Source organism: Macaca fascicularis, chromosome 1 (genome assembly GCF_037993035.2).
Source record: "Macaca fascicularis isolate 582-1 chromosome 1, T2T-MFA8v1.1".
In the NCBI taxonomy this organism is placed as follows: domain Eukaryota; kingdom Metazoa; phylum Chordata; class Mammalia; order Primates; family Cercopithecidae; genus Macaca; species Macaca fascicularis.
The window spans coordinates 156,937,129-156,956,126 of NC_088375.1; the positions used below are offsets into that span (position 1 = coordinate 156,937,129).

The following is an 18,998-nucleotide window of genomic DNA, read 5'->3' on the forward strand; positions in this document are numbered from 1 at the left end:
GGCTAGATGAAGATTAAGAGAACATGACTACTAAATGCAATGTGTGATCCTAGGTTGGGCCCTGGATTGGAAGAGATAATATCTAAGGAACAATACTGGAACAGTTTGGGAAATTTGAATATAGACTATGTATTAGATATTCGGTAATAGTATATCAATGTTAAGTTTCTTGAGTATGATAACCAGTAATATAGGAGAACAACCTTGTTAGGAAATTTATGCAGAAATGCTTGTTTTTAGGGTGGAAGTCATGCTAATTTGAAACACACACAGTCAGACTATAAGAGTTTCCTACCTAGGATATGCTGTTTACCTCTTCCAAGCCCACAGAATTGCTTTCAGCCTAGATTGAGAGATGTTGTAATAAGGAGTCCCATAAAATTAACTGTTGGATTTACTAGAAAGATGCTGTTAAGGATACTCTTCACATGATGTTGTCATTGTGAGAAACTCAGAGAAATTCATCTTTAGTCTTAGTCCTGGAGTAGTAATGCCTCCTTTGGGCAAAATATTTGTTACCCTAGGCATACTAAACCTGTTATAACTGATTTTGTTTTTTCCTTGTTACAACATCTGCTACATCTGCTACAAAGCTTAAAGTAAGTTTTCAGGACCTTAGAGCATGTATTTTTTTAAAAAATTATTTATTTTAAGACAGTCGTGCAGTGTTGCCTAGGCTGGAGTTGCATGGGCATGGCTCACTGCAGCCTTAACCTCCTATGCTCAAGCAATCCTTCCACCTCAGGCTCAGCTGGGACCACAGGCTGGACCACAGGCATGCGCCACCACACCTGGCTAATTTATTTTTATTTTTTGTAGAGATGGGGTCTCACTATGTTGCCCAGGTTGGCCTTGAACCCTGTGCTTAAGCAGTCCGTCTAGCTTGGCCTCCCAAAGTCCTAGGACTGCAGACGTGTGAGCCCCTGCATCCAACCAAGCATGTATTTTTGTGCATCATTTTTGTTTCTATTTTCTTTTTGCCATAAATTTCTCATTTTAATTATTTTGAATTCTGTTTTACCCATTATACTGATTTTTTTGGGTGAGCTACATGTCTTTTTAGAAACAAGGTATAATTGTTAAAAATATGCCAAATATATTGGCCTTTTTGGTGATGTATAACAATGTCTTCCCCACCAGACGGTAGGCACCAAAAGGTTTTGTCTTGTTCCCCCCTTGTGTTTAACATAATGTGTGAGACAAAATAGGTTCCTGGTAAATCTGTCTAGTAAGTTCACATTTAGGACTCCATTTTCAAATTTCTTCCTCACTGGTTTTTGGTTACTACTGTTCAATTTTCCTTTACAGTTCTGGTCCCTCATTTCTCCTCTGTGGTTTTTACTTTCTTCCTTGCCCTCAACAATGTCAGTGCTTCTCAGGGTTTTGTTATTGGTTTTGCTTTTCTCACTCTGTGCTCTCCCTGGGTAACCAAATCTAAACTCAGGTTCCAGTTACTATTTCTAAGCTAAAGACTCACAAACCTGTACTTCCAGCTCAGACCTGAAACCAGCATCTTCGACATGTTTCTAACTGACTCTTGGGTGCTTCATTTAGATGTACTGGGGTTGCCTGAAACTCAGTATACCCTAATGAAACACATCATTCCCCCATCTAAACTTGCTCCTACTTTAGTATTTTCTGTGGTCATCAATAACACCTCCATCTCCCTGGTCACCCAAGCCAGGAATCCTAGACTCTCCTTTTACTTCCCACTAATTCAACTACCCAAATCTTAGAGATTCAGCCCCCAAAAGATCTGGACATATACTGTGTTTGGACATGAGAGCACTCATTAAACCAATCATAATGCCATGATAGTGTCCTCAAATAGAAGAGTGGTTAAATAAATTATGCAATCATTTATCAGGGTTTATTTTTATTTTTTAGAGATGGGGTCCCACTGTGTTGCCCAGGCTGGGCTACAATGGCATGATCATAGCTCACTGCAGCCTCGAACTCCTTGGCTCTCAGGTGATCCTTCTGCCTTAGCCTCCAGAGTAGCTGGGAGTACAGGTGTGTACCACCATGCCTGGCTAATTTTAAAATATTTTTTGTAGAGATGGGATGTTGCTATGTTGCCCAGGCTAGGCCTGAACTCCTGACTTCAAGTGATTCTCCCACATTGCCCTCCCAAAGTGCTGGGATTACAGGTGTAAGCCACTATGCTTGGCCCATTTCTTGGGATTTTTGAAGAATATTTAATGACATAGAAAAAAGCTCATGATCCAGTGAAAGAATTAGGATATATGACTTCATATCAGATTTATATACAAGGGGAAAAAACCAGTGGTTTCTTTCAGGCAATAGTAAGTAGTAGTAGTAAATAAATAATAACTTCCATCCCATGTAGGGGGCCTTGCATCAACTGTTTTCTTTCTCTGGAGTGTTTTTCCCACCTTTGCCCAACTCCTAAATGCATTCACACTTTAGAAGTAGTGAATACATACTTCATCTCAGATTGGATGTTGCTTCCTCAGAAGTATTTTAGAACATGTATGTACTTTTGGGCATATGGACATATTCTTATAGTGACCTGCACTTTTTTTTATATTCTCCAATTTAAAAGTTAAAAAGTAAACTTTAATGTCGAAAATGCAGGCCGGGCGCGGTGGCTCAAGCCTGTAATCCCAGCACTTTGGGAGGCCGAGACGGGCGGATCACGAGGTCAGGAGATCGAGACCATCCTGGCTAACACGGTGAAACCCCGTCTCTACTAAAAAATACAAAAAAAAAAAAAAAAAAAAAAAAAACAAACAAACTAGCCGGGCGAGGTGGCGGGCGCCTGTAGTCCCAGCTACTCGGGAGGCTGAGGCAAGAGAATGGCGTAAACCCGGGAGGCGGAGCTTGCAGTGAGCCGAGATCCGGCCACTGCACTCCAGCCTGGGCGATAGAGCGAGACTCTGTCTCAAAAAAAAAAAAAAAAAAAAAAAAAAAAAAAAAAAAGAAAATGCAAACTTGGGGAGGGCAGAAAGATCACACACAAGGCTGTCACTTCACCCTTGGAGGGTTGCACAGCGGCTGGCAGAGGTGCTCCTCACTTCCCAGATGGGGTGTGTGTATGGGGGGCGGGGGACGGCCGGGCAGAGGTGCTCCTCACTTTCTAGATGGGGTGGGGGCCAGGCAGAGGGCTCCTCACTTCCCAGACGATGCGGTGGGCCGGGCAGAGGCGCTCCTCACTTCCCAGACGGGGCCGGGTCGGGGGCGGGGGGGCGCCGGCAGAGGCTCTCCTCACTTTTCAGACAGTGGGGGGCCCAGGCAGAGGGGCTCCTCACTTCCCAGAGGGTGTGGTGGCGGGGAGGGCGCAGGGCAGAGGCGCTCCTCACTTCCCAGACAATGGAAGGGCCGGCAGAGGTTCTCCCCACTTCCCAGATTTGAGGGGGGAAGGGCAGAGGTGCTTCTCACTTCCCAGACGGTGGGAGTGGGGCGGGCAGAGATGCTCCTCACTTCCCAGACAGTTGGGGGAGGGTGCAGGGCAGAGGTGCTCCTCACTTCCCAGACAATGAGGGGACTGGGCAGAGGCGCTGCTCACTTCCCAGACGGGGCGGCGGCCAGGCAGAGGCGCTCCTCACTTCCTAGATGGGGTGGGGGCCGGGCAGAGGAGCTCCTCACTTCCCAGACAGTGGGCCTTTGGGCAGAGGTGCTCCTCACTTCCCAGATGGTGGCAGGGGCAGGGCAGAGGCGCTCCCCACTTCCCAGACGGTGGGGGGCTGGGCAGAGGAGCTCCTCACTTCCTAGACAATGAGGGGACTGGGCAGAGGCGCTCCTCACTTCCTAGACGGTGGAGCAGCAGGGCAGAGATGCTCACTTCCCAGATGGGGCGGGGGCCGGGCAGAGGTGTTCCTCACTTCCCAGACGGTGGGGCGGTGGGGCAGAGGTGCTCCTCACTTCCCAGACGGGGCGGGGGCCAAGCAGAGGTGCTCCTCACTTCCCAGACAATGAGGGGACTGGGCAGAGGCACTCCTCACTTCACCGACGGGGTGGGGGCCGGGCAGAGGTGCTCCTCACTTCCCAGACGGTGGGACAGCCGGGCAGACGTGCTCCTCACTTCCGGACGGGGAGTGGGGGGAATGGGCAGAGGTGCTCTTCACTTCTCAGAAGCGGTGGGGGCCAGGCAGAGGCGCTCCTCACTTCCCAGACAGTGCGGGCCGGGCAGAGGGGCTCCTGCCATCCTAGATGGTGCAGTGGCTGGGCAGTGGCGTTCCTTACTTCCCAGACAGTTGGACGGCCAGGCAGAGGTCCATCATTTTCCAGACGGGACCGCAGCTGGGCAGAGGCGCTCCTCACTTCCCAGACCTATGACCTACACCTTTCATGAATGGTACTAACCAGTTTCAATTTATGTGATTATATTTTAAATGTCAGCCTCCCTCCCTAGACTGTGGGCTCTGTCCAAGTAGAAACTCTGCTTGCTAGTCGGCCGGGCGCGGGGGCTCAAGCCTGTGATCCCAGCACTTTGGGAGGCCGAGACGGGTGGATCACGAGGTCAGGAGATCGAGACCATCCTGGCTAACACGGTGAAACCCCATCTCTACTAAAAAATACAAAAAACTAGCCGGGCGAGGTGACGGGCGCCTGTAGTCCCAGCTACTCGGGAGGCTGAGGCAGGAGAATGGCGCGAACCCGGGAGGCGGAGCTTGCAGTGAGCTGAGATCTGGCCACTGCACTCCAGCCTGGGCGACAGAGTGAGACTCCATCTCAAAAAAAAAAAAAAAAAAAAAAAAAGACACTCTGCTTGCTTTGTTCACCACTGTATCTCTAGCACCTTGTATGGCACCTGGCATATTTGTTGAAAGAACTACATCAATGATTTTCAAAGTGTGTTCTGAGGTGGCATCTTACCTGCTGTGGTAAGGGATGGAGGAAAATGTCAGCTGGTTGCCTACTCCCAGGTCCTCTTTTATTTGGCTCAAATATTGGATCCTGGCATAAGAATATGAGTATACAAGAAATTTCCAGTGCTTCAGAAAATATTGTACAAACTGCTGAATTAGTTGTTGTTAATGTATCTTCCATCTTCAATATTCTGTGATCCTAGATGAAAATAACAAAGGGGGCCAGGCGTAGTGGCTCAGGCCTGTAATCCCAGTACTTTGGCAGGCCGAGGTGGGTGGATAGCTTGAGGCCAGGAGTTTTGAGACCAGCCTGGACAACATGGCCAAACCCCATCTCTATAAAAAATACAAAAATTAATTGGGCATGGAGGTGCGTATCTCGACTACAAGGGACACGGGTGGCTGCAGTGAGCCTAGACTGTGCCAGTGCACACCAGCTTGGGCAACAGAGCAAGATCCTGCTTTTGGAATCATATATTTTGGAATCATCACTTGTGGGAGGGAAGAAAAGCTGAATTGGGCAGAAGCAGCTAGGCTTCAATGAAGTCTCAATGGAATGCCTTAGCTGATCCTGCAAGTTGTTCTGCAGGAGATGAGAAAATCCATCAGAATTGTACCAAATGGAGGTGAGAGGGCTGGGCCTTTTATCCCTGCATTGATCAGTCACTGGATGTGGCCTCTCTGAGAACATTATGACACTGTGACACTGGCATGCCTGAAAGGGGCTGACAACCGATGGCTTGCTATGGGTATGACTCTTGGTGGCAGCAGCTCAGTGCTTTATTCCTGAAGTGGGGTCTGTAAAGTGCATCTCAAGGCCTACCACAAATAGTATATATCTCATAGGATTGTCAGAAGCCTAAAATAGGGTAACATAGAAAAGTACACAGCATTTGGCTTGGCACATAGGAATCAAAAGCATGCTAAGTATGGTTATTATAATAGAATTTGGCTCTATAAGTAGAAAGAGCAAGTTAGGGAAACGTGCTTAGTCTTAGTATAGGGCACTAGTATGTTTTATCTTTCCTTTTTTATTTTTGAGACAGAGTCTTGCTCCGTTGCCCAGGCTGGAGTGCAGTGGCGTGATCTCAGCTCACTGCAACCTTCACCTCCCGGGTTCGAGCGATTCTCCTGCCTCAGCTTCCCAAGTAGCTGAGATTACATGGGATAACAGGTGTGTGCCACCACACCTGGCTAATTTTTCTATTTTTAATAGAGACGAAGTTTCAACATGTTGGCCAGACTAGTCTTTAACTCCTGACACCTCAGGTGATCTGCCCGTCTCGGCCTCCCAAAGTGGTGGGATTACAGGCGTGAGCCACCGTGCCCACCCCCCCCTTTTTTTTTTGACGTACTGCCACCCAGAAACAGTGGTATGTTCAATAAATACTTGATGTGTTAATTAATATAAAAATATGTAACCCTTTTTCTTGAAGTAGATGTTACTTTGAGTTGAACTTAAAGCTAAAATACAAAACACCATTTAAACCATTTAATAACTTTTATTAGTAACATAAAAGAAGGCACAACATGTATCCACTTGCCTTAAAAAAAAATAATGTTCCAAAGGAAAACAAAAGTAATGAAGCAGTACTGGACAATTGTCAAAGAAAAGCGCCAGTTAATGGCTTCTACCACTGGATTTTATATTTTTGGAACATAATCTTTATAGCCAGGGAAGGAGGTTTAGCTGTTTTTCCACAGCTCATAAATGTTGTTTATCTTCATTAATGTGTGTTGGGCTTCATTTTCCTACATGCTTAATATAGTTGGTAGATCTGTTTTGATACTACTGAGCACTGCTTTGTGTCAGACACAATTCTGGGGATACAGTAATGAGCAAAATAGTTTACTAAGTCCCTGCTTTTAAAAATCTTACATTCTTGGTGGTGAGGATACTGACAAATAAATAAGGTCTGGAAGCTGTAACTGTTATGAAGAAATAAAAGCAGGTAAAGAGTTACAGCAATGGTGCAGGTGTACTTTTTTGGATACAGTGGTCTGGGCAGCCCTCTGAGAAGGGACCTGAAATATGCATCGAACATCGACGAGTTAAAAAAAATCTGGAGGAAATGTTCTGCCAGAGAAATCAGCAAGCGCAAAGGCCCGAAGTGGTTCGAGTTTGCGTGGTGTGGTACCAGCTAGAAAGCCAGAGGTGAACGAGGAGAGGCAGAAGCATCATCATAAATACACATATGGATATTCTCCTGGCTTGAGACCACAGTGCTAAGGAAGGTGGGGTTTACAAATCTCTCAGGAGGCCACAAAGAGTAGAATGAAGCCGATTTCCAACGGCGAAGCTACGAGGACGCTTTTCCTCTGTTAGGGCCAGGTTGGACAATTGCAAGGGATGGACTGCAACCCGCTCTCGGAAGACCAACCTTCGCCCAGGGGCAGGGATGGGCCGGGAAGGGCCTCGGCAGCCCCCGACCCGCGGGCGCTGCACGGGCCGCGGTTACCAGCAGGCGGTGTAGTGAGCGCGCCTGCAGCAGCAGTAGCAGCAGCAGCAGCAGCAGCAGCTACCGCAGCAGCAGTCGCCGCCGCCGCCGCCCGCCCGTCCCAACGAGGAGGAGAAAGGAGGGGACCGGAAGGAGCCGCTGGTGCTGCGGGAAGTGGCAGGAGCTGGAGGCGGGGACCCACCTGGAAGCGCCGCGGCGCCGCTATCGAGCTTCCTGCAGCGGTGGCCACCCGAGCAAGTGCCGTGGCGGGGGCGGAGAGCGGCCAAGGCGGCGGCGCCTCCCCAAGTGGCCCGTGGAGTGCGACCCCGCGTGAAAGGTGAGCAGGAGCTCGGGGCACGTGGTGAGGGCCAGACACGGGGGAGGGAGAATGAAGGGGGAGGGAATGGGGGTGGCAAACGATCGGCTTGGGACCCGGATTTGGAGCCAAGTACTGGGAGGGGGTGGGCTGGAGGCGACGACTGCGACGGCTGTGACGGCGAAGCCCCCACGTGGGGCGGGGGTGCGCGCGCACGTGTGCGCGGGCGAAAGGGGGGCGGGGAGGGCTCCTGGGAGGGCGTCGGGCGCGCGCTCGCTCAGTGGCGGCCCACGTGATGGGCACGCCGATAATCTGTTTCCACGTGACAGGGAGGCCGGCTGAGGCAGCGCGTTGGGCTGTGTTTGTGTAGTATAACCGTGGTAATCGGAGGTTTTTAAGATTGCCGCTTTTCTTCTGTACAAGGGGAAAGGAGGAGACATATAAAGCGGAAAAGACTTACTATTCAGTGTTTTAAATGTTCACTACTCTGTTAGTGAAGTGCTTTTTAAGTTCCGAAATACTGATTTTTTTCTGTACCGCCATGTTAGAGGAAGCTCGCGAGATGCGAGTGTGTTTGTATCGCGAGATCTCTCGATTCTCGCGGGACCTCGTTGGCAGAGCAGTTGTCCTGGATGGCGGAGCCTTGGGTTCCGGGGGCCTGGGACCCGCAACTCTTTCTACAAGGCAAGTCGTTAGGGAGGGGCCCGGGGCGAGTGCCTCTTGGTGCCGGGATACGTGCTATATCAGCTTCCTATAGTCTTGAAGGGAATACAGTAACCCCATTGAGGCAACACTGCCCTCCCCATCCCCCTGCGGGCGCTCCGCCACCTGCAAAAGCATATGCACCCCTCAGCCGGGTCCTTCTCCCCACGCAGTGATAATTCCACCCTGTCCCACTCACTGGAAGTCCGGAGCCGTGCTGGTGCAGACCTGATGATTCCATTGGATACCGTTCCTCTTACTTTAAAACGTTCTTGTCAGTTTTTCCCGTGTTGCCGTTTTCTAAAGTATTCCAGACCTGTTAACTATTTTGTCGCGTTTTCTGCTGCAGTACCTGTCTCCAGTCTCCTGAAACAGAACTCCTCCCATCTCTTTTCTCTGGGTGTCATTTGCTCATCACCCTGACTTCGTATTTTCAGTAACTTTTGGCAGTATTTGAAGGGCCCATTATGTCTCTGATAGCACCTGAGGTCAGAAGAAAATCCTGCTTTTAATCATTTTGTACGTGCCTATTAACTCAGTTATCGGTAGGGTTTTAATTACCACTGTGTTACTGACGTTGCCATCTTTGATGCTTAGGCATGGTGGTTTTACGTTATATATTTAGGGTAACAGACTGTTTGTTTCATGTGAATTTTTATTTTTATTTTTGAGACGGAGTCTCGCTCTTGTCGCCTAGGCTGAAGTGCAGTGGGGCGATCTCGGCTCATTGCAACCTCCGCCTCCCGGGTTCAAGCGATTCTCCTGCCTCAGCCTCGCGAGTAGCGAGTAGCTGGATTTACAGTCGCGCTTCACCACGCCCGGCTAATTTTTGTATTTTTAGTAGAGACGGGGTTTCACCGTGTTGGCCAGGCTAGTCTCAAACTCCTGACCCCAAGTGATCCACCTGCCTCGGCCTCTCAAAGTGCTGGGATTACAGCACTGTACAGGCGTGAGCCGCCGCGCCTGGCCTCAGATCGACTTTTTAGTAAAGAGCAAACTCAAACTTTGGTATCAGAGTTTGAGCTTTATTTTTCTTAAATGAGTTTGAAATCAATTTAATATTTCTCTCCAATTCCCTAATGTCTCAGAAATCAATTTACAATATGCCTTTGTTTTTTCGTATTCTTAAGTAGTGTTTGGATTTTTATTTTAAGTAGTTGCGGTACTAAATAGGGAGTGGGGAGTTAATTACAAAACGAATCAGGTAACTAGTTAATTCATTCATAGTTTGTTTTTTTAAACTACAAATTTTTTTTTTTTCCTGCACGTCATACAGAGGTATATAGTATAGAGTAAAACAGTACTTGTTTCAAGGTACCACAAAGTTCCATTCCTCAGTCTTAAATCTCTGTAACCAGCCTTTGTGGTTGCTCTGTATCATTCCAGATATTTCCATGTTTTAGTTTAGTTTTTGTTTCTTAAATGAAGGGGAGAAAGTGTTGTTTTAATGGGGTGTCAACACAACATTGGCAATCAGTAAACATTTTTTAGCTAAATTAAATTTTTATTTAGTGATATGTGCCTGTTTGTCAAGACTCATGTATGCATACTTAGATAAAAAGCAGATTTTTTTGTTTGTACTGATTTTTTTGGTAGTATAATCTTGTGAAAATATCACAAGTGACTTATTTTTGCAGTAAAGTTGATTTATTGTGCTTAGTAGCTTTGCACAGAAAGTACATGTAAAACAATATTTAAATAAATTAATGTTTTATCACTTGAGTTTTATATTTTTATGTTTAATGTTTGTTACATATTTAACTTTATATATTCTAAACTGTAACCTAACTATATAGGAGTTTTTCAGACGTTTTAAAAGCTTATCAGTGTGATTAAAATGGTAGTTCTGACCCTGCAATTTAGTGATCTCAATTGGAGAGTGGTAGACTTATCAGTAGTTCGTACAAACAAAGGTATATATACTTGAAGTTGCTAAGCGGCTTTCATTTTGTAAGTGTTGTTTTTGTAATTTCCCCCTTAAACCTACCAGTAATAATATTTATCAGACCAGTCACATAAGAAAAGTGTCCACTCTTTGGGCAATGTGGTTTTTTGTTGTAACAGTGCAAGTAGAAATGTTGAGGAATAGAAGTGAGCGTTGAGAGATACGATGTTGGAAAGAGGAAAAGGGGACGTTGGGAGTGTAGAGGTTGATGTTGAAATGGAATTGGACAAGTTGGGGAGAAAAGAGGAATGTAGAAGGTTGACAGTGAGTCAAGAGCCGTGGTCCGAGAATAGTTAGGCTCATAATAGTTGGAGGACAGCCGAGTCCGTATTTCAGGCAACTTTCTCCTCCTCTTTTTTTTAGTCAGTTCTGGGTCGGTTCACAGAATTGCTAGATATTTCCTGTCATAAAAGTCAGCAGCTTAAGGTGATACTTAATTGAAACCTTGTGAATTCTTTACTTTAGATAAAGCTATTCTGTTAAATAACATTTGTTAAGTACATTTTATTATTATTTTTAGAAGTAGAAAATTGTGAAAGTGACAATGAGTTTGAAGGTCACAGTTCTACAATGGCCTTTGCAAAGGTATCTGCATAAATTTAGCTTGGTAACTCGGCCTTTAATAGTCCACGTACATCTGATCTATGAAATAATATATGTTCCTTGTTCTTAGGACTTTTGTTTTATAAACTTTTCAGTAGTGGGTCTTGGGAATTACCAGTCTTTTACAGACACGAAATTATTTGTACTTGGTAGAAATATACTGAGAAAAATCCAAGGAAGAGGAAAAATGTGTTTTTACATGGTTTGTTTTTGCTTGAGTAAAATTTAAATAACCAAGAAATTTAATTTTCATTTTTCTCAATTATTACAGTCATATAAATGATGAGAGCTAATGAACTTCAGTGATCAGAGGAAATTAGTAACAGTGATAATATAATACTGATTCGTTCTCACTTGAATTTTTTCCTTAAGGTCTGACACCATGCCTATTTCCACAAACCTGTAACTTTAAGTTGCCTTAAGCTGGCCTGGTGGCTCACGCCTGTAATACCAGCACTTTGGGAGGCTGAGGTGGGAGGATTGCTTGAGACCAGCAACAACATAGTCAGACCACGTTTCTACCAAAAAAAAAAAAAAAAAAAAAAAAACCACAACAACAAAAAAAACTGGGCATGGTAGTGCATGCCTGTAGTACCAGCTACTTGGGAGGCTGAGATGGGAGGATCACTTGAGCCCAGAAGGTTGAGACTGCAGTGAACTGTGATTGCACCATTGCACTCCAGCCTGGGCAACAGAGTGAGACCATGGGTCAAAAATAAAATAAAAACACCTAAATTTCATATGAAAATTCAGTTTGGAGTTGCCTACAAGGAATAGTTGCTAGAAGAGTTTCATTTTTATAGTAGTATTTACTAGAGATTTGGTGTATACTCTGGTGCAAATTTCTGTCGTTAATGCTCTGATAACTACTATAATTGTACTCTGAAAACCACTCTCAGTAAATATTTCCCAAAGTCCAAAGTCTTGACTTGATTATTTTGTTTGACCCTTTGCTTTTCACTTTTTCTGTTTTTCTTTTCAGCTGATCTTTCTCATTTATGTAGGTAATTTTTGTCTTATTAGAGAGGACTGAGTGAGTAACTTGCCCTGAGGAGACTATCACTTTGTGATTAATCAAACTATTCAGGTATTATTATTACTGTTGTTTTTGGAACTCCAGTATATTTGTAAGTTAGAGTCAGTGATTCAGCTGACATTTATTGCTAATGACCTCAGCCATTTGAAACATAGCAGAAATCCTGGACATAAAAAAATCTAGAAGCCTTCAGAATGACTGTAACCAAGTATAATAAGCCATTAGCCTTTATTAGGAAACAACTAATTGGAAGTAGTCCACAGATAAAAATGTTGGCCATTGGAGTTAGAGACATTGGCAGCTGAAGTGACATCTTCAGGGGAAAAGGAAGAACTATTAAAAAGTAGGTGGAACTATGGTAGAATACTATTTTAAGGCCGTTATAAAGACATACACTCCTATAATCATTAACTTCTGAAGGAATGACAGTATCATAGAGCAGCCTAGTAAGTTGATGCGTCACAATGATGACTTTAATAATACACCTTTATTCTGTGTATTATGTTTAAGGAAGTAAGAAATTGGTGTCTTTTGAGATTGCTATAAAAGTAAACATTTTCAAAACTCTGTTAATTAAATGTTACGTTTCAGTTTTCTGGAAAATTTACTTGTAGATCTCTCCTTATCAGATGATACCAAATAAAAATGGTACTATTGTGTGTATGACTTCCTTTGTTTTATTTTATTATTTTAACCTATTTATCTTTCTACTTAATATTTCAAGGAAACTCCCAAACAAGACTCTATTATATTTAATATTTGATATCAGTAATGAACAACCAGTTGCCTAAAGATTAGCACATTTGCTAATGAAGAAAATAGTAAAGCAGATAATTAGAATTAGTAAATGACCTATGCATATGATTCAGTTGTATAGTTTTGAATCCTGATATTGAGTCTATTAGCCCAAGTGTCCTAAGGTGCCAGGTTTTTGTAGTGAGTTTTCTTCGTTGCATTGCTGGCCTTCTCTGTCTAGTATGTTAATTTAAACCTTTTGCTTCCATTAGTGGTAAAGTAGATAGTCTTTGACTTGGGTATAAGGTGTGTATATGTATTTTAATGATTTTGAAAGCTGGCTTGAGGAATTAGATTTTGGGAATTAATAGAATTATTATTAGAATTTTGATACATTGCTTCCATTATTTTAATGTATATTTTTTACATATTTGTGGGTAAAAAACATTTAGTTTGATGTCCTGCTTTTTAACCTACTGTTAGGTAACACTTTCCCATTCTCACAATGCATCTTAATAACTATCATTATAAATGATTGTAAAATGTTCTGTGCAGTGAACGTATCATGTTATCCCCCATGCGAAGAACATATTTATACACGTTTCTTGTATATAGTATTATCTGTCTGTTGTATATTGCCAGAATTGATTTTTTAGGTACATGTTAAAGGCTCTTAAAACATACTGCACAATATTAATGAAAAGGGATAAATTTGTATTCTCTTTCGAGTGGTTGTTACCCTATACTCATCAACACTTAACATTTTTTATAAAGGTTTAATGGGGATATATGACATACTGTGCTTTATTTCTTTAATTACTGAGGTGAAGCATGTTTATAGATGTATTTATCTTGTGATCTTTGAAGATAAATAGAATTTAACATTATTGCAGTCAAACATCTTTTTGTTTGTTTGTTTTGAGATGGAGGCTTGCTCTGTTGCACAGGCTGGAGTGCAGTGGCACCATCTCGGCTCACTGCAGCCTCTATCCCCCAGGTTCAAGTGATTCTCCTGCCTCAGCCTCCTGAGTAGCTGGGACTACAGATGCATACCACCATGCCAGCTAATTTTTGTATTTTTATAGAGATGGGGTTTCGCCATGTCGGTCAGGCTGGTCTGGAACTCCTGACCTGAGGTGATCTACTTACCTCGGCCTCCCAAAGTGCTGGGATTACAGGGGTGAGCCACCGTGCCCAGCCCAAACATCTTGATATAATTTTGTTCTACTGATTTTATGAAATTCCTCCCTTTTTAAAACTGTAATAAACAATATTGGTTTAATTCTGTTTGTTTAGTTTTTCTAAGTTAGATTTAAATAAATTTTAAGTTTTTACCTCATCTGGCATTGGTGTGAAATGAGAATTTAAATATTTTCCTCCACATTGGTAATTTTCTCAACTCGTTTAAATAATGCTTTATTTAATTTTTTAATTTTTCTCATTTTTTTATTATGCTTCATTTTTACATTTTAATCATTTTTATTTTAAATTGTTTATTTTTATCTCAATCCTTAAAAACATTCATATTTTTAGATGATTCTATGATATGTTTAATATATTTTGCCTTGGCTTTCTTATTGTGGTGTTTGTTTCCTTATTTATTTTTAAGATTACTGTAAGTTGAGAATAATAAAGCTTATTTTTTAACAAAACAATGTTTTATAATTCCTTTTCTTGTCAGCCAAAATTTGAAATAAGATTTTTCCATGCCACATAATTTAGTTGCATTGAATGAAAATTTCCCCCTTCTTGAACAGAGATAAAATGTGAAACTACTTAAAAGTACTATGCTGGCCACAGTGGCTTATGCCTGTAATCCCAACACTTTGGGAAACTGAAGTGGGAGGATTGCTTCAGCCCAGGAGTTCGACACCAGCCTGTGCAATGTAGTGTGACCTCGTCTCTACAAAAAAATACACAAAATTAGCCTGGTGTGGTGGCATGTGCCTGTAGTTTCAGCTACTGGGGAGGATGAGGTGGAAGGATCACTTGACCCCAAAAGGTTGAGGCTACAGTGAGCCCAGATTGCGCCCCTGCACTCCAGCCTGGGTGACACAGTGAGACCCTGTGTAAAAAAACCCCCAACAACAAACTGTAAGGAGAAAAACTACTTTGGCGGATTTTGGGGAATTAGAGAAATTAACTTCTAAAATTAACAGTTTAGGATGTATGCTTAGAGTGTTAAACAGCAGTATTCAACTTGATACCATATACCTCTAATATATTTAAATTTTTCATTTAAAGCTGTAGCACTTGGGTTACAGAATCACAGTAACTTTCTTCTTCAAATGTTGAGATAGCAATATGATACATATACTGAAATTTAATAACACAAGACATTCAAGTAAGCTTTAGGAAGGTACCTATGCCAGAGAGCATTTTTAATACTGAAAATGCTTACTGTTTACTATGATGCCTTTTTTTCTGTTATGAAATAATTTGTGATCTCAAAATAATTGAAAAAAGGTATTTATGTTTGTTTACATTTTGAAATTGTGATGGCTGCAAAGCTGTTAATTTTATTAAATGGCTTTAATGTTTTTTGTTCACAGATTTTTCTGGTTACAATAATGCTAGTAAGAAAAGCCAGATTTAAGTAACTCTGAGTGTGAAAAAATAAATATTTGAAAAAAAAAAGTGTGTCCTGTGCTTGAAGAACACCTACAGAGAATTGAAGATGAACAATTCGATGTGATGTAATTTCCTTCTATCTTGGGTTATGGTGAGATTTAAAGGGATTGGAACATAACTTACACCTTTTTTTGCTATTGAAATTCTGCTGCCCCATGAGAGATGAGTTGCTTTTTCAAAATGTCACTGAAATGGTCCAGGAAATAGAGTTGCTAATTATATTCTGGCACTATTTACCCTCCTTACTAGTTCTTAAAGTTTTTTTTTTAATTGGTCAGAAGTTCAAGGAAAATAGATCCTGCCATTGTTACACACTTTCCCATTGGAAAGCAGATTGATGTGTTTCATAAATAAAACGAAATAATGCTTTTAGGTGGCTTGGCTGTATTATAGAGGGAACTACCAAGATTATTTCTCCTGGCAAAGGGGTGTGTGTGAGATTTATCCACTGATAGCCCTTGAAGAACTTTGTAATACTTTCTCTTTTTTTTTTTAATTTACATTTTTTTATTTCCATAGATTATTGGAGATGTAATACTTCTCCATATTAACTCTCCACTCCCCACCCCAGACCTATAATTCTTACCTGAACTGTCTTCACCGTATGTAGATTTTTATGGTGGTTTTGCAGTAATTTTTTTTTTTTTTTTTTTGAGACCGAGTCTTACTCTGTCGCCCAGGCTGGAGTGCAGTGGCATGATCTTGGCTCACTGCAACCTCTGCCTCCTGATTTCAAGCAATTTTCCTGATTTAGCCTCCTGAGTAGCTGGGACTACATACATGCACCACTATGCCCGGCTCATTTTTGTATTTTTCGTACAGACGGGGTTTCGCCATGTTGGTGAGACTGGTCTTGAACTCCTGACCTCAAGTGATCCACCCACCTCGGCCTCCCAAAGTGCTGAGATTACAGGCGTGAGCCACTGTACCTGGCCAATGTGTCTTTTCCTAAGGAGAAATCTCTTTTTCCTTCTTTTTAAATAAAGGTAAATGCAATTAAAGTCTAGTACACATAGAAAGTTCTCATAAATGTACACCTCAGTGAATTTTCAGTGTGAACACACTGGTGTAACCGTCACTAAGAGGAACACTGTCAGAACTCCAAAAACTTGTGTGTTTATTCCGGTCATTAATGGTCCCTAGGTGCCACCCCCCACCAAGAGAAACCACTTTTGATGTCTAGTATCATAGAATTATTTGCTTTTGAGCCTAGGATTTATACAGTATGTATTGTTTTTGTGTTTGGCCTTTTTTGCTCAATGTTATGTTTGTGAGATTAAACTGTTTTATTGTGTCTTCATCCTGTTCTGATATGGGTAACCTGAGAAATCCTATAACTCAACCTGATTTGTACCTGGAGATCTCAACACTTAGACATTTTTCTCATGGCATTCATAGTTTTCAAGAACTCCTAGGAGGGGACATCAAATAAAAGCCTTCTTTGTTTTAGACTCTGTGGTAGCCTTCTTTTGTGTTTTAATGCTATTTGGGTAAACAGTATATTTTAAAATTTTTGTCACTGATGGCTTATGCAGTACCTCAGTTGCTTTTGTTTTGTTTTTTCCTACTTAAAAATTTTGTTTTAAAAACTATAGTACAGGATTCCTGGCCAGCTAATGGCCATTTGGACTTTTATGAGTTGGTAGCTTTCTTTTCATTCTTTGAATTCCTCAAGCAGTGATTCCCATTCTAATTTTTATGATACCATGTAATATCTTCAGTTATTTCAAAGCATGTTGTGAGCCTCCCCACCAAGAAAAAGATTCCAATTTAAGTTTAAGCCACTTTACTTTCAAAATACTTACATTTATGAACAGTACAACTTTTTATGTTCATGAACAGTACAACATTGTGGTGTGTAGATTATAAAATCAAAAAGGCTGGTAAAATACTGGGAATCAACTAAGAGCCTTACCAGCTTATTAACCCCTTTCAGGCTAGCTTCAAGTGTAAAGTGCAACTTTTTTTTTTTTTTTTTGTGGCAGAGTCTCACCCTGTCACCCAGGATGGAGAGCAGTGGCACAATCTTGGCTCACTGCAAACTTCAGCTCCTGAGTTCAAGCGATTCTCGTGCCTCAGCCTCCTAAGTAGCTGGGATTACAGGCGCCCACCACCACGCCCGGCTAATTTTTGTATTTTTAGTAGAGGCAGGGTTTCTCCATGTTGTTCAGGCTGGTTTCGAACTCCTGACCTCAGGTGATCTGCCTGCCTCGGCCTCCCAGAGTGTAGGGATTACAGGTGTGAGCCACCCTGCCTGGTGCCTAAAGTGCAGCTTCTCAGGAGTTCTCCTTTTGTATTTTCCTCCGATTTCACTTTCTTAATTTTAAGGAAAGTCATAGATTTATGACTGTATTCCTGCACATAATTTTTCTTTCATATAAGTCATATGGTTATGATATGCCTGGATGATATGCGCATATAATTAATATAAAGGCTTAATTTCCTTTATAAGCGAATTTTGGTTATTTCAGTCAGTAAGTGTTAGGGCCAGAGTATTATAAATGGCAAATAGTTGTTGAAATTAGATATTTTGGTCATGATTAAGAGTAATGTGTATGCTTAGCAGTCCTGTACTTCAGTCATCTTTTATTTGCTGAGCTTTTGTGGAAATTAAATGATTGTAAAGTTTTAGCCTAATTTCTAAAAAAAGAATCATTTGTTTTTTAATTTGGAGAGTTTAAATGTCTGACTTTGGGGAAACATCATCATGCCATAGGGAAACATTATCTCCTGAAGAATGGGGGAGAGATTAACTGACTTTTGTAATGGTTATAGAGTTACTTCTAAATTTGAATAAATGCTGTTCCTACCTAGTGAACTAGTCAGAGCATTTTCCAGTTTGACCTAAGCTAAGCACACAGGTAGCTACTTCTCTTTGTATATTTAGGAGAATGTCACCAAGGATATTTTGATTTATTTGTAGGTATATGGCAGTGGTTCTCAGTATTTATCATTCATCATAATCGCCTGAAAGTTATTTGTTTTAAATAATAGATTGCTGGGCTCTGCCCTTAGAATTTCAGATTTAGTAGGTGAGGAGACCACACTTTGTAGCACTACTTGGGTATAGTCAGGGTATCTGCATTAAAAAACAAAATGAACAGACAAAAACCCCACAAGTGATTCTGATACATATCCTAGATGAGAACCTTTGATCAATAGTTCTCAATACAGTATATGGTTCTGGGCATAGCAGCAGAGCATCACTTGGGAATTTTACAAATGCAGATTTTCTCAAACTCTGGAGATGGAACCCAGAAATCTGTGTTTTAAACTAGACCACTAGAGGATTCTGGTGTGTGCTAAAGTTTGACAACCATCCTTGTAACTTTATAGTTCCCTGGCACCTATCAGGGAATTTACTAGAAATTCAAATTTCACACTGCACTCCAGACCTCTCATATAACAGATTCTGAATATCAGAATCTCATTTTACAGTAGTCTCTCCTGCACTCTTATCTTCAGTTTCGCTTTCCTTGGACTGAACATATTAAATGGGAAATTCAAGAAATAAACAATTAATGTTTCAAATTGTGTGCCCTTTTGAGTATCCTGATGAAATCTCTTATTGTCCCTCTGGTCCTGCCTGGGATGTGAATCATCCCTTTGTCCAGCTTGTCCATACTTTGTATGCTTCCCACTGGTTAATCACTTAGTAGCCATCTCACTTATCAGACTGAAAAAACATAGTATATATCCAGTTTGGTACTATCCTCAATTTGAGGTATCCACAGGGGCAGGAGAGGGGTGGGGGCGGGGG

At 42.0% G+C, this 18,998-nt stretch overlaps 1 protein-coding gene and 1 long non-coding RNA gene across 3 annotated transcripts in view; both read left to right on the top strand.

Moving 5' to 3' along the window:
* The first annotated feature begins 6,950 nt into the window (after window positions 1–6,950).
* ZZZ3 (zinc finger ZZ-type containing 3) overlaps window positions 6,951–18,998 on the top strand; it is a 122,727-nt gene continuing 110,679 nt past the window's right edge. For both annotated transcript variants that reach the window (XM_074003407.1, XM_074003408.1), the window contains exon 1: window positions 6,951–7,607. In XM_074003407.1, the coding sequence (XP_073859508.1) occupies window positions 7,183–7,607 (425 nt within the window). In that variant the 5' untranslated portion in view covers window positions 6,951–7,182. The remainder of the gene's footprint in view (window positions 7,608–18,998) is intronic.
* Window positions 8,189–18,998, top strand: part of LOC141407816 (uncharacterized) — a 44,007-nt gene continuing 33,197 nt past the window's right edge. The window contains exon 1 of the long non-coding RNA XR_012418592.1: window positions 8,189–8,270. This is a non-coding gene — a long non-coding RNA (uncharacterized lncRNA). The remainder of the gene's footprint in view (window positions 8,271–18,998) is intronic.